Source organism: Streptopelia decaocto, assembly GCF_964273445.1.
Source record: "Streptopelia decaocto genome assembly, chromosome: 1".
In the NCBI taxonomy this organism is placed as follows: domain Eukaryota; kingdom Metazoa; phylum Chordata; class Aves; order Columbiformes; family Columbidae; genus Streptopelia; species Streptopelia decaocto.
This window is the reverse complement of record NC_138663.1, coordinates 8754364-8775104: the sequence shown is the minus strand read 5'-3', so window position 1 is coordinate 8775104 and position 20741 is coordinate 8754364. Positions and strand designations below refer to the sequence as shown.

The 20741-nt window shown below is 38.2% G+C and overlaps 1 protein-coding gene across 3 annotated transcripts in view; it reads left to right on the top strand.

Annotated features, from left to right (window-relative positions):
- The window catches only part of DMTF1 (cyclin D binding myb like transcription factor 1), a 32287-nt gene that overhangs the window by 2780 nt on the left and 8766 nt on the right, over positions 1–20741 (top strand). The window contains exons 2-12 of one of the 3 annotated variants that reach the window (XM_082043049.1): positions 3973–4089; positions 4589–4708; positions 5681–5775; positions 6461–6575; positions 9634–9710; positions 11071–11228; positions 12027–12059; positions 13428–13537; positions 14289–14517; positions 16247–16398; positions 17898–18113. In XM_082043049.1, the coding sequence (XP_081899175.1) occupies positions 3981–4089; positions 4589–4708; positions 5681–5775; positions 6461–6575; positions 9634–9710; positions 11071–11228; positions 12027–12059; positions 13428–13537; positions 14289–14517; positions 16247–16398; positions 17898–18113 (1414 nt within the window). In that variant the 5' untranslated portion in view covers positions 3973–3980. Of the gene's footprint in view, positions 1–3972; positions 4090–4588; positions 4709–5669; positions 5776–6460; positions 6576–9633; positions 9711–11070; positions 11229–12026; positions 12060–13427; positions 13538–14288; positions 14518–16246; positions 16399–17897; positions 18114–20741 lie in introns of those variants that run through there. The other 2 variants (XM_082043047.1, XM_082043048.1) reach the window with 2 other exon arrangements.

Genomic DNA, 20741 nt, shown 5'->3' with positions numbered 1-20741 from the left:
CATGTAGAAATTTGGAAAGATTTACAACAGTCCACAGAAGACTAGACATAACATTCAGTTAATAACTAGGCATAATGACAGGATTCTGTCTGCAAGGGTAAAAATACTGTTTCTTATAAGTGCTTAATTTCTACTGCCCACAGAATAATTGAGCCCATCTGCCTGATGAAGATGATTTAGAATTACAGTAATTGTGTATAAAAATGTTCAATTTCTTTGTAACTTGGTATAAAGTCAGATTGGTGGGGGAGGAGGTTTCTGCCTAAATATGCTGCATGTTTCCCAAATAAATAACTGTCCTATTATGTGGCTTTAGTGGAAAATTTATATTTGAATTCTATATTAAATTATTGTTGTAGGCAAAGTATTTTCTTGTCTGTTTGGTTGCATGTTGAAACCTGTTTAAAATTATAATGCAACTCTTAAAAATGTTTGATTTGGTAAATGCACCCAAAAACCTAACAAGCCAAAAAGTGCATATTAAATTTGCACTGATTTCTAAGCTGCTATCTTAGAAGTTTAAGATTACATTATCTTCACTGTATTTCATCATACACATCCTACTGTTAAAGTATGTGCATACAACAATGTTTCTTTCCCCCACAAGCTAACAACCTTCTTCAGAATATAAAATATTGGTGATAGATTAGTATCTTTATAAAGACTGTTTGAATCAAGGATTAAAGAAAAGCCTTAGGTGATGCATTTAAAATTAAAGCAAGCTTTTTGTTTTAAGTAGAAAGCAATGCCTTTTCAAAAGCATACCTAGTGAAGCTGTGAAAAGAAGGTTGTTTTTTAGAGGTGATGTGACTACTTGTGTTGTCATTCTCACTTATTAAGCAACGTTGGCTGTCACTAACTTTGTGTTTAATGGGTTCGAGAGTGGGTGTGTAGTGGGTTTGCAGGTGTCTTTATTAAACAGAATTTGCATGGCCTGTCCTAAAAGACCCCTGTGGTGGCACAGCTTCGGCTGTCACCCCGTGATAAATCAGGGACATTGGGCAAGTACTGTCCCTGCAGCCCCGTCAAAGAAGCTGCAACAGCGGCGTTGTCCCTTTAGCAGCACTGTGCTTCCTCCACTGAGCTCATCGTCAGCCCCAGGTGGTCCTGTCATATGTCGTATTTGATATATCTTCAGCATACATGGTAGTTCCATCATTATTTAAGTGCAGAGTGGGGATTTTCATAAGATATGGAGATTGTTTCCTGTTCACACTGAAGAACCACCGCAGTTAACTCAATTATTGGTTTTTTGTCTTCTCACCATTTGTTCACCAATTCATGTCTTTATTGGTTAATGCCCCTCTCCTGGGTAAATGTATCTTGAAAAAACAAGTTTGTTTCCTTCCGGTTCTTTGTATTTGTATAGTCTAATGAATAAAAAACAATGTCCAAAACATGCATTTGACTTTGATTTGACTCCTGATGTTCTTTGCAGTCAGTTTTCAGTTGAGGTCTAAGGCCGTATCCATTAAAGTTGATGGGAATTTTCCAATCAAATCAAGGATTTGGCTCTTCCTACCTTCTTATTGAAGCTTGGTTATGATTAGTGCATTTACTCAGAAAACTTGAAATACGCTAAATGTCAGGTATCTGTCACAGAACATTCTTGTTTAGTCCTGTTACAGCTGTTTGTCTGGAAGTGCCAGGGTAGCAGCTGCTGATCGTGGTGGATCTTCCTCCCCACCTTTGATGGAAGTGCCAGGTTTGGATTTATGGACCCCATTTATGCCATGTCCTCTTCTAATGTGGTGAACCAGCAAATGGACAACGCTAATTATTCTGTGGTTTTGACTTGGAAGCCTAATCCTATAATCGTGTTCTTTGATTCTCAGCAAGTCCTGAATAACTGGTGAAGGAATGGCCCTGGTTTGCTCTCTCTGTGTTCAGTTTTCAGTATTTTGTGTTCAGTTTTCAGTATTCTTTCAATAAAAAGAAGGAACGGTCTTCTGCGGATGATGCTGTAGTTTCCATTGCTTCTAGATCAGCTTTAGGTGAAGTGTGTGATTGACACAACGTGTTTTATAAAAATAAACCTCGTGTCTTTCAAATATTTATAGTGGTGAGGATAAAAATAGGTACTTTCAGCCGATTATAGAAAAATGAATGTTATCACTATCTGTTCACTTAAAATTAAAGAAGAATCCTCCGTGGCATTTTAGGAAACTTTGGGAATTTTTGCTGCAGTGTTCCCTGTAGTAAAAGTTATTCAGAACGTACATATGAACATGAAAAAGCGAATGTGTTTCTTTTGGCCGTCCAGAATTATCCAATTTCTTCACTCCCGAAAAGCCAAATTAATAACTGCAAACTGGGTTGAAGAAGTTACAGTCTTCTCATTTAGCTGTAGCATGTTTGATTTCTTTCTTAGTGTTTTGGAGTTAAGGGTGCTTCTTAAAAATCAGGACTGCAGCTGTGCAGCCGACATCGCTTCTAGTGAAGGATGCGCAGAGACAGTAAAACACAGATTAATCCCAGGAAAGTTATTGCCTTCTACACTTGTATGTGGCAAAGAGCTATTGCTGATGGTAGATAAGAAAAAAATTTGAGAACCCTCTGATTTAAAATGTCAACAGTATCTGAAACTTTTGACACATTCAGTGTAGGAATCAGTCACTACATGTGCTTAAAGATGTGCCAGATCTTCATTGAGCTCGAGAGGTGATAAGTAATTTCATTGAAAGACTGGCAGTGGTTTTATCCTCCCCCAAAAAAACCACTGCTCTTGGGAATCTTCAATACAAAGGAACATGTTCTCTGATTAAAAATTAAATCATTTCCTGCTGAAGCAATATTGTTAACATTATACAGGGGATTTAAAATCTTGGTTTTATGTTCCACGTACATAGTGGGGTATCCCTGCCTGGTACATGGAAGCTTTGTAATGTGTGTGGGTTTTTTTTAACCTATAGGCAATGATTTTTTTTTTAACAATGTAAGTTAAAATTGTTGGTAACAGTATTTTAGCTTCAAAATAAAAGTTACAAGTCATTTTTTCCTGTTAGCGTGAGAAAACATACGAAACACTGAGCACTTCAAGGAGAAATAAATGATACTTACTTTTAACAAATCTCTGTCAAATACAATCGCCAAACACAGGTGCTCAGAACTGATTAAATCATTGCAAAGCTTCGTGATGTTTTAGATGTTATTTTCATGTAGCTTCTGCAGCAGATTTCTTTATATTTGATGGATTAGAATTATTTTGTGGAGTTTTATTTCTAAATCAGTAGTAGTGCTAGTTTACATTGAAATTCTTATAGGCTTTGGGTTTCTTCATGGTATTTTTATAGTGGAAATGAGATTATCAGAAGTACTTTTTATTACCCTAATTAACTGACTTCAGTGTGTACTGCTTATCCTGGATAACTTATTTTCTGAGTAATTTTTTATACTGGTGATTGCCTGCACCCAATTTTTCTGTTGCTTCAATGGTAAAGAAGAAATACTAGCTTCAAGAGTTGGTTATATGCATGGAAAGAGAATAACACTTCACAACTAAGCAACCTGTAAGCGCAGCTATGAGTAGTGTGACACTACAAGAATATTTCTCAATCCTACTAGCCGTAGGTTATACCATAGTAAAATGATTAAATGAGCAGTGAAACAAATATTAGTGAGACAAAAAGTATCAGATGTGGAGAATTTAGAAATGCTGAAGAAGTAATAGCCTAGGTTTGTGTTAAAAAAAAAGGTCATTGTAGATTACAAGTGCTCCTAAATATGGAGTTTAGGTACTATTTTTAACTGGAAAAGCAGATTTGGAGCTATGTGATATGACCCTGTGCAAAGTATACGTATGCAGGAAAAGTAAAGGTGGGTGAATGTCTTAAACCGTGGGGTTTTTTTCATGTGAAAGGACAGATGTTCATAATTCTCTGCAGGAGTTTATGCTGGTTGTTTGAGATAAGGGATGCAGCATTATATTCAATGTCTGAGTGCAGAAAACTAACCTGTGTGTTGCTCTTTCAGGTTTGAGTATGAGCACAGTTGAAGAAGAGTCTGACACAGTGACAGTAGAAACCGTGAACTCTGTGACTTTGACTCAGGACACTGAAGGGAACCTTATACTTCATTGCCCTCAAAATGGTATGGAATTGTATTGCATAGTATTTTTTTCTTATTTTTTCATTGATCCAACCATTGTACTTCCCTGCCTTCAAATTCTGTGAGGTACTTGAATTCTGCTTACTATGCTGCGATTTGTTCTGTTTCAGTTTAAAGAAGGATAAAGTGTCAAATTAGGTGTCAGTCACAAAATTATGTATGTATATGCCCAACAAGCGTACAGCTATTCTGATTTATTTTAGTGGAAATGGGTTCTTAGAACTAAGCGCGTACCCAAGTTTGTGTAGACTTAAAGATGTAATGAGCTGCAGATGGAACGTACAGAGAAAATCTGTGTTGAAGAAAGCATGTGAATTGTTACAGCCCATAACTCAGACCAAGTTCCTGGGCAGCAGTAAAACACCGAACCAACCTATCACATGTGCTTCTACCTTGTGTTTTGGTCCACTTTGTTAACAGATCTTGGTCCAAAGCTCCACTTTGTTAACAGAAAGTAACCTGCGTATGTTTTTGTTGTTAGAAACTGATGAAGTAGACTCTGAAGACAGCACTGAACCTCCACACAAGAGGCTTTGCTTATCAGAGGATGATCAAAGCCTTGATGATTCCACTCCCTGCATTTCTGTTGTTGCGGTTCCAAGTAAGTTCTTTTGAGTTTATGTACAAACTTTTCTGTTGGTAAAAGTTAAATGTCGACTCTTTGGATCACATTAGAATATTTTTGCATGTTTTTTATTTAAAAAATTTCATTAAAATACTAAGATATAATCTTTACCTCTCAGAGCCTTGGATAGTTTTGCAGCAATTGTTATCTAGACAGTACTGGCAAAGTAAACCTGCCTTACTGATAGAGAACTGCAGGCACTGGTACATTGAATAACTTGAAGGATAAGTGAATGAACAACAAACCAGATGCTCTCCTTCTGCAAAGAGAGGTTAAGTCTTTTTAATGATCAAACAGTATAGGTAGTATTTCATGTTTTGTAATATTGAGATGAATGGCCTTTTTAAGGTAGAGATTGTTGTGCAAAAGGTAGGCTGAGTACTGGGTTAGGCTTAAGGAAGTTGATTCAGTATTAGATAGTTCAGTATATTCAGTATAAATAGTTCAATATAAGGGAGGAACAACCAGATCTAGCAAGTTAAGACACCAATTTACAATACCTAGAGCATCTCTTTATTTGGTGGACCTTAGTAGAAATGCCTTAGAAGTAAAGGCATTATAATGTTGAAGGAAAACGGGGGGAAAAGAATGCAGTTGAAATATTTGAACATTGTCCTTTAGTAATTTGAAAATCCCAAAGACAGGGCTGGAAAGGAATCATAAATACCGTACCAAATGTTTGCACTGAATCAAACACCTTTTATTTATATGTATCACGTTAGGCCTCTAGATACAGTCAAGTGTAAAACTGAAGGCTTCAAAACCCATAGTTAAATTTTATGAAGAGGAACAATTGATAATAATTTTGATGATTTTACTATGTCTACAAATAAATACAGAATAATACCTCTTTAAAATTTCCAGGGCAAAGGAAGCAATTTAAAAAAGGTGTAGCTTGCCTAAAAAATCTTACAGAGAAATCTTACAACTAACTTAGCCATTCTCAAGTTTCAGAAAATGATCAGAGCTTTGAGGTGACCATGACTGCTACCACTGAGGTAGCTGAAGATGAGATTAATGAAGGAACCGTTACTCAGATACAGGTACAGTAAAACTTCAAAATTGATGTACATTTTATATAAATTGAAATGAGAAAGAGGTTATTTTTAATATGAAACTACTGTATTTCAACTTGGATCTTGTTTGTAAAATGTCGTGCCTTTGAATCATTTTATATATGAAAGAGGTTATTTGTAGCGTAACTTACTGCCCAAAGAACAAAACAGTAAACATTAATAGACGTAATCCTGATAATTACTTGCTCTGTGGTGATCTGCATAGAAGACAAGTTCACCTGTTATTTCTGTCATTCTTCGATTATAAATTAAACTTTATAACAGGCCTAAATGTGCCTTGTCTTGTCACCAGTCCTAACAGTTACATGCAGTTCTCGTGTGTTTACTGTGTTTAAAAGTTCCAGATTGGAGATGCTAGACATAGTTCTCTTTCCACCAAAACCAATGAGACTCTTCCTCTTCACTGTTCAATAAACAGGATGAAGAATTAACTCTCACAGCATCTATATGTTAAGATGCTAAATCTTACTCAGGTGTCTTAAGAAAGGTGAATGTACTTTTAATGCCATATCTAAAACGTGGCACTTTCTGAGCAGTCAGCAAGGTAACTAAGTGTGCTACTTTCATTTTCCTTCAATTTATGCCTCCATGTTAAATGCAAGGTGATAGAACTGAAGATCTTACTGGATGATTTCTTGTTGGTCTTTTCAAGATTCTTCAGAATGAACAGTTGGATGAAATCTCCCCAATGGGCAATGAAGAAGTGTCAGCTGTTAGTCAAGCCTGGTTCACAACCAAAGAGGATAAGGATTCTCTAACAAATAAAGGTAAGTTATTTCAAATTCAGTTCTCCTGTGCTATAAAAAGGTAAGCTATTCTAGATCTCTCCGAACATTTTGCAGGTTGCATAAAGTAATGTCCGATCTGGCTTTTTTATTTAAGATATTTGAGAAGACTGATTCTAAAAATGCTGAGATGGAATGAATTAAGTGTGTACCCTCCCTCTTAGGCTTATGTTTGTTCCGTTTGCACTTCTACCTGGTTAGGAGATGGGAAGCTGCAGTCAGAAAATTAATCTGTGCTCAGGTTAATACATCTTCCTCCAAATAGGGCTTATTAGTCTGGCTGCTGTGTTGTGATTCATATTAAACAGTTTCTGGAATGGAATTCCTTCAGAAGTGGGGTTATGTAGGCCAGGATCTACTGAAATAATCACCACTACTCCTAAAATTGCCACCCCACTGGCATTCCTCCTTTTCAGAATGTGTCTGTGTAATCATGAAGTAGCTGCTGAACCTTAGAGGTTTGGGGTTTTGTTTCTTGTGGTGTTTGTTTGTTTGTGGTTGGTCAGTTGGTTGTTTTCCCCCATGGGAAGTGCCTTTCCAAACCTAGAAAAACATCTTATTGACAAATGAAGATGTTGTCTCTCCAGTTTCCTCAGTCTCTCTGCTATTTTTCCTACTCTGAATTTACCTCTTTCAAAGGGAAAATAATTTAAATCTTTTACAGTCAGTCCAAAGCAACTAATTTTTTTATTATAAAACTTTAGGGAAAAAAAAGTAATGCTTTTCTTTCACAGAAGTAAATGATCTCTTACTCATTGAGTTCTGCTTCAGAGAGCCGAGTGTACTGCTGAGTGAGTGAAAAAATGTGGGTGAAACGCAGAGAGATGTGTTAGATGTGGAAAATGCAAAGAAAGGGAGCTGAGCAACTCTGTGATTGACCATTTCACTCACTAATCCCAAATGTGCACTGACAGTTGCTTCTAACAGCCAAGAAGTAATTTCTCCCCATTTTCTCTGTCCTTATTTGTTAGATCTATAGGGCTTCAAAGCTATTCAGCATTCAGTCCAAGGACTGGGGTGGAGATGGGATGGCAAAGAGATCCCTTTGCATCACAGCACTGAGGCAGCTGGGTAGAAGTAGAGAGAAATCATGTTGCTAGAGTTGCTGTGCTCCATGGTGAGAAGAAGCCCAGAGATGATGGTCATTCCAGTAGCCAGTGGTGAAGGACTTTGGCTGGGAGCAGCATATTCTCAGCTGTGACTGGAGGACCACGTACTGGTGATTTGGCAGAGAAATTACTGTTTTCACGTGACTTGGTGGCCTCATGTTTGATGTGTGTCTTGTTAAGCATATTAGAAACTTCCCGCGTTTAGGATCATAGAATCGTTTTGGTTGGAAAAGACCTTTAAGATCATCAAGTCTAGCCGTTAACCCAACACTGCCGAGTCCTTTTGTTCCTTTTGTAGCCATATCACAGATGAATCAAGTGACCGCACATCACAAGTGGCATTTACAGTTGTGAATGGATGAGGGCACTAAATCTGGTGATTCTAATTAAGACATGAATAATTTGAGGAAGACATTTCCAAGAAAATATATAGAATAATGGAATCATTTTGGTTGGAAGAGACACTCAGGATCATCAAGTCCAACCATAATGTAACTCTAGCACTAAACAATGTCCCCAAGAACCTCACCTATATGTCTTTTAAACACCTAGAAATATATCTAGAAATGTGTTTGAGAATCCATGCTAGCTGAACCTTTATTGGGGTCTCTGTGCTGCCACAGAGATGAGCTGTGAAAGAACCCCCCTGTGCATCTCCTTTTACAGTAGCTGGGAGTTCAACATGTGTTGCCTGAGCTCATCATTTTATAGCAGCCTCCACCTGGTAATGCTTTTTCTGAAGACCTGTGGGTTATAATATAATAATCTTGGCACCGAGTATGCAAACAGATGAAGTGCAAAATACATTCCCTTTCCTAAAATAGCTGGGTGTTAAAGATTATTCCGTGTGAAGTGTAGCAGTGTCCCTTTAAGTCAGTTTGGATGCTCGGATAGAGGTGTGAATGGCAGCTACAGCAGCAGGTTATTGTTCTCTCTGTAGCTTTGGAAGAGGAGATTGAAGCCATCAGGCACAAGTTTTCTCTCATCAGTTCCAACAGAATTAGTAATAATGCCTGTACTTTTCATTATAATTGGATTTGAGTAAACAGTCTCTTTGGCGTGTTCTGCCTCTCAGCTCTGGTAATTAGCAGGCTGAGAAAGAAATACCCTGATTTTTCTGAGCAGAGATGGGCAAGTAGCCAGCACACACCAGTATGTAAACTGGGTCACCAGCATAATCTTAATTATAAGTGATCATTAAAATGAAGTATGGTGTGAGCATGAGGGGAAGAAAGAGGAATCTGTCTATAAATTCAGGGTAGGAATGTTTTAATGTTTTATTGATAGACCTCAGGTTTGCAAGTTTCCCTCTGAATAAAGTTGATTGGTTTTGCTTTTAAAGCTCAGCTGGCATTGTAGTTACTAAGGGCATAGAGAGACAAAACATAACGTTTCTTTCTGTTGGTCTGCCACTTTTATTTGGGAAATAAAACACTCAGCAGGAGTCTTTATCTTGACTGTGACCACTGGGCATTATTCCCAATTAAAAAAAAAGGAGAGAGATAGGGACCAGCTTGTCAAAATCAACTGGGGAGAGCATTTACGTCCATGAAAAGCACTCACAGTAGGTAACGCTACTCGCATGTCGGGAAGTGATAAGACATACAAGAGAGCCCCACGGTATCGCTAATTCCTCAAGTAACATTTTAAGTCCCAGCTTCTGGAATTATATTGAGTGCATGGAAATTTCAGCTGTCAGTTTAAAGACAGAAATTTTCTAGTTGTGGCTGAAGAGAAAGCCTGTAAATGTGTCTTGGAAGCACAGAGGAATCCATGTTCTGTTTAAAATTATTTCTAGTTAGTTTAAGTAGCTAAAATAACTATTGTTTTCTTTGTTGGTTGTAATAATGAGGGTTGTGTTTTTTCTGATATTTTTGTTGTGTTTTGCTAACTTTCACTTCAGTAATTAGTTTGCCATTTCTATATTTCAGGCCATAAATGGAAGCAAGGGATGTGGTCAAAGGAAGAGATTGACATTTTGATGAGTAACATAGAGCGTTATTTAAAGGTATGTGTTAATTATCTGCTAATTAACGTGATGACGCAGCCCCTGCTAGAAACCAACTTTCTTTAGCACTTCCCAGCATGTGCAATAAGTGATTCTCATCGGTTTGTAGTGAAAATGGTGATTACCCATTTGAAATAAATAAGATAATTGTATCTGACCCAGAATGTAACATTGCCTTTAGTTTGTGTACTGATAATAACCCATTTTAAAATTTCACGTCAGTGTGCTTAAGTGGCTTAATCTCTTTCTCTGAATATTCTTCACTCATTTCTTCGGTGAAGACAGAAGAAAAATTGCTCTAGGAATAGAGATCATTTCCCTTACAAAGTGTTATATACAACTTCCAGACTTGTTGCATGCTCTATCTGTATTTGTTTGCTACACTAACAGGGTGCCAGTGTTGCCTTTCTTCCCCTTAATACATAGTTGTCAGAATTAAGTGCGAAAATAAGCGTGCAGTTAACATGCTGACAGTGATAATTACCCATAATTCATATTGCTGGTTGGCTTACAGCTGAGAATGTATAGCCTGAATATTAGGGGTTCACCCACCTTCATTTGTGAATCAAAAAAAAGCTCTGAATTTAGTCTTCATTGGTAAAGAAACCCTCAGTATTCATCATAGAAGGTGTGCCTGCCCTTTAACCCTATTAGAATTTCTGCCACAATATCAATCATAAGTAATACTTTTTAAATCTAGAGAAGCTTTTTTAAGGTAGCTAAATAATTTCTTTGAGTTACTGATAACTCATTTGATTCATTATTTTCCCATTTATCTGTTCTCTTCTACTGCTTTGAATAACTGAAGTGTAGTGATTTTTAGTTTAAGCTGAAGTTAAACTAAAGCTTTCCTTTTATCCTTAGCTCTAATGTTTTTGTATCAAATTTGCTTTTAATTTCCATCAGAATAAGAAGAGTAGTTTAATTGAAAAAAATTGCTTTCAGATAAAAAATATCTAAAAGCATGTAATGAATGGATATAGCACTTTTTAGCAACCTTCCACTGTATAACCCCTGGAAAATTCCACCAGAGTATGTTTTCCATTATGTTCTAAATGACACTTCAATGTTTGATCTTAAAATACACATCAGGCAGGTTTTTTTTAGTGTAAATGAAAATTAAAGCTTCTATGTCTACCTTGACTCCAGTGTAAAAAAAGCCTAGTGTTCAAGTGTTTGTATTTGACGTAGCTAATTCATAAACACTCAGTTTATCTTTTGGGCTGTAGTATTTGAGATACATAGAAATTGCATAATAGTATGCTAGGCTTCTGTTCTTAAGTGTTCTTTGTTTCTAGGAGACTGTTTAAGGTGTTTTGTTTGTGTGCTGCTTTAATTTTTGTTTAATGCTTTCTTCTAGGCTCGTGGAATAAAAGATGCCACTGAAATTATATTTGAAATGTCAAAAGATGAAAGAAAAGATTTCTACAGGACGATAGCTTGGGGTCTGAACCGGCCGCTCTTTGCTGTCTACAGAAGAGTTCTTCGCATGTATGATGACAGAAACCATGTTGGAAAGTATGAAACCCTCTAATTGCTGCATGGGTTTATTGGTATGAGTAGGGTCATGTATTGAATGTTTGACATTTTATATGTGAGACAGAGGATTTTAGCCAAACATACCTGTCTCCTCCTGATCATGTCACCTCTGCTGAATTCTGGCAATGGTTGTGTTAAATTGATGGTATCCACAACTTTAAAACAAAACAAAAGGTGCAGAGAGGATTCTGATGCAATTAGGAGACTTTTGACACAAGCATGGATCTGCTGAGATGTAGTTTATTTCTAGAACTGTGACCTAGAGCGAATTAATCTTCATCCCTCTGCCCTTAGTTTGCCAGTCTGTAAAGCAGTGGCTATAGTGCCATCCAGCAGTGCTGAAAAGGATGTTAGATTTTCGTTTTTAAAGGTAGTTGAAAATTAAAAATGCCATCTCAATGTTGATTTGTTTTTGATGGAAAGTCATCCTTATGGTGATTGCGAACTGAGATGGAGAGAAAGAAAATGTTAATAGCTGTTTATTTTAGAGACTAATCCACAAAATTCTAATTCTGTTCTTAGTAAGATCACCAAGAATGAGGAATTTTGCTGACAAATGAGAGGGATATTAGACCAGATAACCTTAGAAATGCACTGATGTGGAAAATGGCATTTCTTCATGTTCTTTGGAAGCATTCAGTGAGATTGTTTCTTACAGCCAAAGTTCCTTAGTATCTTGTTGTAACTAAATATTTACTGTGTGGTTAGTAAAACAAAAATATTTGTACTGTATGATTTCTGTTGAAAATAATGTCTTTTTATTTACCTGTTGCTTAGGTATACTCCTGAGGAAATTGAAAAGCTTAAAGAGTAAGTCTTTTTATTAGCAAAGTCACACTACCTTGTTTATATTTAGTAGCTTGAGTAGTTTTTACAAGTGTTGTTGTATGACATCACTGAAAAGTTACAAGTAAATTTGACTGCTCCAACTCTATCAGCAAACAGTGGTCACTACATTAACCTGAAGAGAAATGAAACTACATTTGGATTATTTTTTTGGTATTATCTAATGTGTATTCAGGACATAAGCAATAAGCAACAAAGTTCTAAAGCAACCCTTCCATTGAAACCAGTAACATTTCAGATTTTTACAAGCACAGTCAACGTTTGCAGTTATGTTTCTGAAAAACAGAAATTCCATTTCTTTAAGAAACCTGAGCAAAGGTTATTTCTAAAGAACGTGGCAAATCAAGGATAGGGTCTCCCTTAGGAAATATTAGAGAGAGACATAAATTTTCAGGAAGGCTCTTTGATTTTACCTGTAAACCTGAGACATCTGGGAGGGCCTGGGGAGGGGTGGAGATTTATCTCCTCTTGCAGCTTTCCAGGGTTGAGCAGTTGGAACGATCATGTTGGACTGAAGGAAGAAAGGGAATATATTTCATTGTGTTGCTGGATATGTTGGGATCTATTTAGCTGGTGTGTGTCATTTGCAAGATGCCCATGGTTCCAGAGGTATCAAAAGTAGTCATGGCTCAACATATTCAGCAACCTTTTGTCATGTGTGGGAGGAAAATAATAGTTAAAATCATGAACATGATTATGCAGGGGTTTGCCTCATTTAAGTTGTAGGATGCCTGGGTTTTCATCGGGTATTATTTAGATTTCTCAAGGCTATTAGGAAACATTTCTTCCTGGAAGGGGTTGTGAAGCACTGGAACAGGCTGCCCAGGGAAGTTGTGGAGTCACCATCCCTGGAGGGGTTTAAAAGACACACAGATGAGGCTCTTAGGGACATGGTTTAGTGCTAGATTGAGGTTATGGTTGGACTTGATGATCTTAAGGGTCTCTTCTAATCAAAATGATTTTATGATTCTGTCTCTATAACCCCTGAAAATCCTTGAGGAACTTTTGCAGAATGGATGTTGGCTGCTTTTCTAAACATTCATATTGTATTTAAGACAGTAATTAAGCCTCGAAGCATTCCTACAAGACAGTTAGTTATTAAACATTTTGTAAGTGAGTATCCTGTGGGTTAGCTGGCCCAAAAGGCTACTAGAAACACATAGAAAAATTAGCAGTGATGACAGAAAATATGTTAATACTGTAGTATCAAAGAGACTCCCCATTGTGTTTAAGCCTGTAAACTGCATGTTTATCCCAGTTTTATTAGAGTGTATTTGATATTCTGGTAATGTCTTCACTGGATATAGTCCTAATGAGCATGTTTCTGTTTAGGCTGAGAATAAAGCATGGTAACGATTGGGCCACAATAGGAGCTGCACTGGGGAGAAGCGCTTCGTCTGTAAAAGATCGGTGTAGATTGATGAAGGATACCTGCAACACAGGTGAGGTAAATGCTGATGTCAGTAATGGATATTCTCGTTAGAACTCTGTCACCTCTGCCCTTGTCATTGGTGTATTCAGAGATGTTTAACTGTGAACTGAGGGGCTTATAATGTGAAATCTGGAGACATTTTTAGAACAGACTTGGTATAGGTTTCTCCAGTTTCACTTCCTAAAGATCAGTTTACTTTTACTGTCCATTATCCATCATACGTTTATGCCACTGAAGTGTATTTTATTGAGGTGGATTTAGAAGTACTTTCCCTCATGTTTTATGTTTATAAACATACACTGTATATTTGGTATCAATTAAGAGACGGATGCACTTTAGGAGTAAAGTATTGTTTATTGTAGTGTATATATTCAAATGGCAGGAAAATCTAGTCAAATGTCATGTAATTAGTGCATACTAAATTGTTGTATGGTTAATTTACTTCAACTAATACAATTTGGGTAGCTCGGACCAATTTGCTTTGGGTCAGTATTTTGATTAAGTTCCATGTGGTTTAATTTACTTGCGAGAGGAAGGTAAGAGAAAGAAACTTGTCTGCAAAACAATGAAATTATGCATTTGTTAATCAGGAATGGATGTAGTATAAATCATTAGTAAGTAAGAAGAATTGTCTTCTTCACAAGTCAGTGTTTGCATCTGGAATAAGGTGTTAGGCACTGAAGATAAATGTCTGATATGTTACAGATCAGAACAGAGGGCGTCTGCTTTTAAGTTAAGTCAGGGACTCTTCTCTCTTTCAGGAAAGTGGACAGAGAAAGAAGAAAAAAGACTCGCAGAAGTAGTGCACGAGCTGACCAGCACAGAACCAGGTGACATTGTCACACAAGGTGTATCATGGGCTGCCGTAGCAGAACGGGTCGGCACACGCTCTGAAAAGCAATGTCGCTCTAAGTGGCTCAACTATCTCAACTGGAAACAAAGTGGGGGCACTGAGTGGACCAAGGAAGATGAAATAAATCTGATCTTGAGGTTTGTTGGTTTAGTTACTTTTAAAGGTTCATGATACATGATGTTACCAGGATTCCGTTGGGGTCCCTTTTGCTGGTTTCTTAGACACTAAAAACTCTAGAACCCTCCAAAAATCACTGCTGTGTTTACAGTTCCCAGAGATTTATTATTGAACATATTTTTTGTTTGTTTGTTTTTTTAGTGAATGTTAGTGTTCGTGAAAGGTGTCAGATTGAAAACCCTGGAGACTGAAGTCTTTATTCCACAGAAAAGGTACAGCACAGGCAGCGACCATGCAGGCTTCCCACACGTTGCCCCACCAGTCCGCTTTAACCCTTAACTGGAGGGTAGCTCAGTCTCCCTCCCCGTTCAGTCCTTGGCCTCTCTGCTGAGACGACCAACAAGGGTCAAGTGTGGTGGTGGTTTCTGTGATGTGGACGTCTTGTCTACAAAGAACTAAACCAAGACTGCAAATTAATTTCATGTAGGCCACCAGATACTGATTGGTTATCAGCATCTTTGACTATATTTGAACTGGCAGCCTGGTAGTAACTTTGGAAATCTTTTGCTTTCTCCAGTCCTCCTCCCATTTTGAATGCCTTCAACTCAGGCTTTTTAGCCAGTGGATTTTTAGGGGTTGATAGTTTTGGGTGGGAATAAAAAGCAAAGACATACAGGGAATCTAAACATTATTTACAGACCAATATTCACTAATTTGCTGAAGCTGTTTTACTTGAACTCAAAATGAGGAACCTGATTGCACATTTCGGAATGTGTTGGTTATCTTGTTATAATCCTTAACATTCCACTACAAATTATATCTGCTCGGGTCTGTCCAGATATCCTTAACATCCTATAGGATTGTTTGGTTGGTTTTGGGAGCTCTTTTTTCCATTTTTGATTTTTGTTATTGTTTGTTTCGGGGTTTGTTTTTTTTGGGGGGGACAGGGGGTGTTTTTGTGGGTGTTTTTTAGCTAGCAGGAGTGTTCAGTGCTATTTCTTGCTTTGTGAAGAGAACCTTTCTTAACTTCCACAAAATCTTTTCCCTCTCACTGTCCGCCTCTCATTCGTATGCTCCAGGTACAGACGAGCTGGAGGCAATTCAGAGATATTTATAGTATTCAAACAGATTCTGGTAGAATCCTGTGTGCATAACATCTGCCAAAATAGCGTGAAGATTGTCTGGAGAGCCTGATGGAGTTAATTTATGAGGAACTGTTTAATACTGTAGTTAATTTCATCTACTTTGGCTAAAAAGCACCTGAGAGGAGGCAAAACTCTATGTTAAGGATGGATGAGTATTATTTAGGAGAAAACAGGAGTAAATACCGTAACATGAAATTAATTAAGTGAAAGTTCAGAGTGAGTCTCAGTAAGTTTTTCCTGCCTTGGAGATGTGTTTGGGGAATGGTTTTCCAAAGAGAAAAGATGCAAGCACCATCATTTGGAATGCTTCACAATAATCTGATCAAACACCTAATATGTATCTAAATAAGGAGAATAATCCTGCATGGCAAGGAGATGGACTGGATCATCTAACAGGTCTAGTCCATCTTCTGTTGTTTATGATTCTGCTTGACCTCTGGCAGCGTGGAGCCGTGGAAGCCCATGTCGATTCATAAGCTCTGGTGGACTATTCACTAGCATGCCATTTTGCCGCTGTTACATGTGACAAGACCAGGGATGTGCAACACCCCTTCCAGTCTGGAGGGTAGTTTCTAACAGGTAAATATTTTCTGTATCTTGCCAGGATAGCGGAACTTGAAGTTTCTGATGAAAATGACATCAATTGGGATTTACTAGCTGAAGGATGGAGTAGTGTCCGCTCACCACAGTGGCTTCGGAGTAAATGGTGGACCATTAAAAGACAGATTGCAAACCACAAAGATGTTTCATTCCCTGGTAATGTACTACTTGCACACTTCTCTTCTGAAAGCTCCTTTCACGAATGTCAAAGGAATAAGGCTGCGTTTTGTTGTCTATTTAAATCACTGCTGGCCAAAATGCACGTTGCTCCTTTGCTGGAAGTTACTGGCCCCTTGGATCTGCTGGCTGAATTGCTCCTACGAACAATCCTGAAGTGTTTCAGTCGAAACAAGCCAAGCTGGTGTACAGAACTAAACGGTGGATTTTGCCAAGGCCCCTCGCTTTGGCTGAGCTATATATGAGCTGTATATGAGCAGCTCAGCTGGCAGATCTCAGATGATGATCTTTGGTATGGAGGGCAGTGACCTCTTCTGGTGGAAGAGGATGTGTGTTTGGAGCCTCACAGTATCACCTCAGGTTAGATCTGTTACCTTTAATGCGTTAAAATGTAATCTGCGTGAGGTGCTGTATCTTCACTGTAGAAAGAAGGTAGATTTACTACAAGCTGCACAGTGAGGAGGGGAGGAATTGGGAGTATAAAACTCCCCAAATACATCTCTCGTAGCTCTCATTCCGGGTCAGAGAAAGTAGCACCTGAGCCAAAAGGTGTATTAGTCTCTGTGACTTGTCATTCAATCCTCCTTTTCTCTGCCTTTGGGAGAGGAAAAAAAAATCAGAGACACTGTTAACATCATTAATGCAAGGTGTAATTTAATGGACACTTTTGCTGCAGTCATCACTGTAGTTATATATTAGTCATACCTGGAAGCTGCAATTGAGAGTGTAGCCCTGTTAATATGGTATAAACCGTATGCTAATAGACAGTTGTTGCATTGAATAATAATATAATTACACCACTGAATAAACAGGATCCGTTCTCTTTGCCCAGACAAAATGTTATGTTGTCAGGAGTGGGAGGTGGTTAAGCAGTTCGCTGTATTGAATGCTGAAAAAGCAGAAGCCTCAACTTTTGTAACCTCATATATGTCAACCCCTCCCTCAGTGGGACCAAAGTGATCATAGGGAAGCAACCTGGGCAGTTTTATTGGAGCAATGAGCCACTTCTTGCACAAAGAACGGTAGTATAGCCACTGCGAGATTAATTCTCTCTGGCTCCCTGTTTCCAGTGACAATTCTGTCAGTCTCTTGAACAAACCTGCCTCCATGTTTTGTAAGATCGGAGAGTTAATTTCTGCCAGCAGCATTACACAACTATGATACTGGCACTTGGTTGTAACCTTGGGGATATACCACACATGTTTTCAGAGAGGTCCAAAATTTTATGAGCTTTTTTTCTTTTTACAAGCATCGCAAAATGTCCAGATTCCTTGACAAAATCAAATTCACTCCAGTAGTTAACTATAAATGTGACTAATATATGTGCTAGATTTCTAGTTGATATATTTCTATAAATTGTTTAGATTCCAAATTCAGAAAGATTTTGGTTATTTTTTTTTCCTCTTCAATAAATCTCGCATGCAGCATCTTAAATGTTCTTCTTCAGCATGCTTTAGCTTGAGTATTCTTTCTCTCAGTGCTGATAAAGGGTCTTAAACAACTCCATGAGAACCAAAAAAACAATCCGGGGCACCAGCTTTCGGAGAACAAGTCTGGCAGTGGATTACCAAACACTAATTCCAGTTCGGGGGTTCAGCACGTGCAGATTCGAGTGGCTCGTTTGGAGGAGAGCGCAGGCAGCACACCCAGCACTGTGGCAGCTCTGCAGATTCCTGTCCAGATCACACATGTCTGTAAGTAGCTGAAACAAACGGCTTTCTACCCTCTAATGAAACCCAAAGCTTTCTTACATTAAGATAGTGAAGGAGGAGTGGGCATGTCTTAAAGAATGTTAATAATTCTGCTTTGGTCTTGCCATAACTTCAGATTAAGGATTTCTGGATGCCATTTGCCAGGTTCTAACTTTGTTAGGCAAATGTAGGTATTATTGTGACAGTAGTACCAAGAAGCTGCAGTTGGAGCACCTGGACATAGGGGGTTGTAGGTGTCTGTGTGTGTGCATGAACACAGGAACTTGCTGTATAACATGGTATTTGAAGAAGCTTCAGTACACAGGTGTCTTAATGGAGATGCAAAATATATGCTTATTTCTTTAATTTCTTGTGGTAGCTCTTGTCTAGAGCATTGAACATAGAATCATAGAACAGTTTGGGTTGGAAGGGACCTTCAGAGCTCATCCAGTCCAACCCCTGCCATGAGGAGAGACATCTTCACCCAGATCAGGTTGCTCAGAGCCCTGTCCAGCCTGGCCTGGGATGTCTCCAGGGATGGGGCATCTACCACCTCTTTGGGCAACCTGGGCCAGTGTTTCATCACCCTCAGTGTAAAAAATTTCTTCCTCATGTCCAGCCTGAATCTCGCCTCTTTTAGTTTAGAACCATCACCTGTTGTCCTATCACAAGAGGCCCTGCTAAAAAGTCTGTCCCCATCTTTATTATAGGCCACTTTTAAGTACTGAAAGGCCTCAGTAAGGTCATGAACATGGTCTCCTCTTGTGTAATACGTTCCTTGCTATGTGCCTAAGTCCTGATGAAGGACACTTAAGCAGGAAGGTATGTAATGTTTTTTCTACCCTTGTTCTTCATTATGCAGACACAAACACTCTGGAGAGCATTAATTAGTTGGTTCTCAGGCACTGGAACAGGCTGCCCAGGGTGGAGTCACCGTCCCTGAAGGCGTTTAAAAGACACATAGATGTAGTGCTTAGGGACATGGTTTAGAGGTGTTGGGTTAACGGTTGGACTCAATGATCTTAAAGGGCTTTTCCAACCAAAATATTTCAATGTTCAGCTGATGATCTGCTGTAACCACTGTATTTTTTTAAGTTTGTGCTTCCCATCCTCTTAAGGATGAACTTTGCGCATTATCAAACATCTATAACCAGCTCTACTTTGATGATAGTGCTTATTGGGTTTTTTTGTAACTAATCTTATGAAGCAACTCCATTCACTCCAGTCCAGCCGTTCTGTATGCAACCTGTTGTCTCTATGGCCTGTTATTTTCCACTGCTTGTCATTTTTTAATTTTATTAGAAAAATTAGCTGATCAGACTAAGAACTAATTATTCAGGCTATGACTAGATAGGCATTTGGTAGACAATTTTTTTGTGTATAATTTCATTATATTAGCCTATCTTAAGCGCTGTCTTCATTTTCTTTGGTTTATGTCTTAAATAAAATGTCATGCTATACCAAGCCAAAAACTTTTAACTGTAGTAACACATTGGTGGTCACATACTTTGAACCAAGCTGTTCAAAGCCACTGAGTTTTTATGAACAGGCAAGATGTGCTGGGACTCTGTAACCTTTAGTCCTTTCTGAATTTAATCCCGTAATGGTTATTTTGTGATGACACTTGCCCTGGTCTGCCTAAAAAGCCTTTTTTCCCCATTTTAGTCTGCTTGGCTGAAGAATTTCTGTTCGTGTAATCCAAGTGAGTTTTGTATTGTGTTTTTTCTGTCTTTTCCAATCCCATGAGGGCTGATCCCATCAGCCACTTGCAGCTGCATTAGACAGAATACTCAAGGTTTCAGAGGGATAATTCCTGTAATCTTTATGGATATAAATGGCTGAGTAACAGACAGGCCACACTTTAGAGCTATCTGCTACTTGATGCCAGGAAATCTGCAGCAGGAAACCTTGGACATGCCACTACAACAACAAAAGCTTTTAAAACAGAGCTTATATCTTCTTAAGAGACCAAAATTAGTCTATTTTGAAGCCGGTGTCTGAAAAGGCCAAGTTTCCAGTGCTTGAAGCACCGCTGTCATGTAGGTCTTTTGCCCTTTTGGTATGTATGGAATTACTGGATGGTCCCAGGCAAAGTATGAATTTGCCTGCAGCCTTTGAGTTTTTTAAGAATAACTGAAAAATCATAATTATGGTTCTGAATAGGTTTTTGATACCTTATAAAGCTTTGGATAAGAGCTGTTTGGACCTGGCAATCTTGAAATGTCTGATACGTAAACTGTGCTTATCTTAGTTTTAGAATTAATAGAGATCATTAAATAATTACACACTTGTGGTAAGAAAGCTTACAGCTTTTATAAACAAAATCATGACACACAGGGCAGGTAAATATGTTGGAGAGCATCTGTTTCATCAGCAGTGGACATACTGGGGGGGGCAGAAGAGGTTAAAAATAAAAAGACAATATTAAACCTGACACCACTTTACAGCAGGGATATCATTACACCAGAACCTCTTACAAATCTCATTACAAAAAGTAATTAGGTCGTGTCAGGTAACTTTATTTTTCTGCTTTTATCCCTGTGTACTAAAACCATACTTTCTTTCGCTCTTTTGGATTGTAGAATTCCCTCTTTAAATTGTATTGTATCTTGGGTACCAATTAGAAAACCA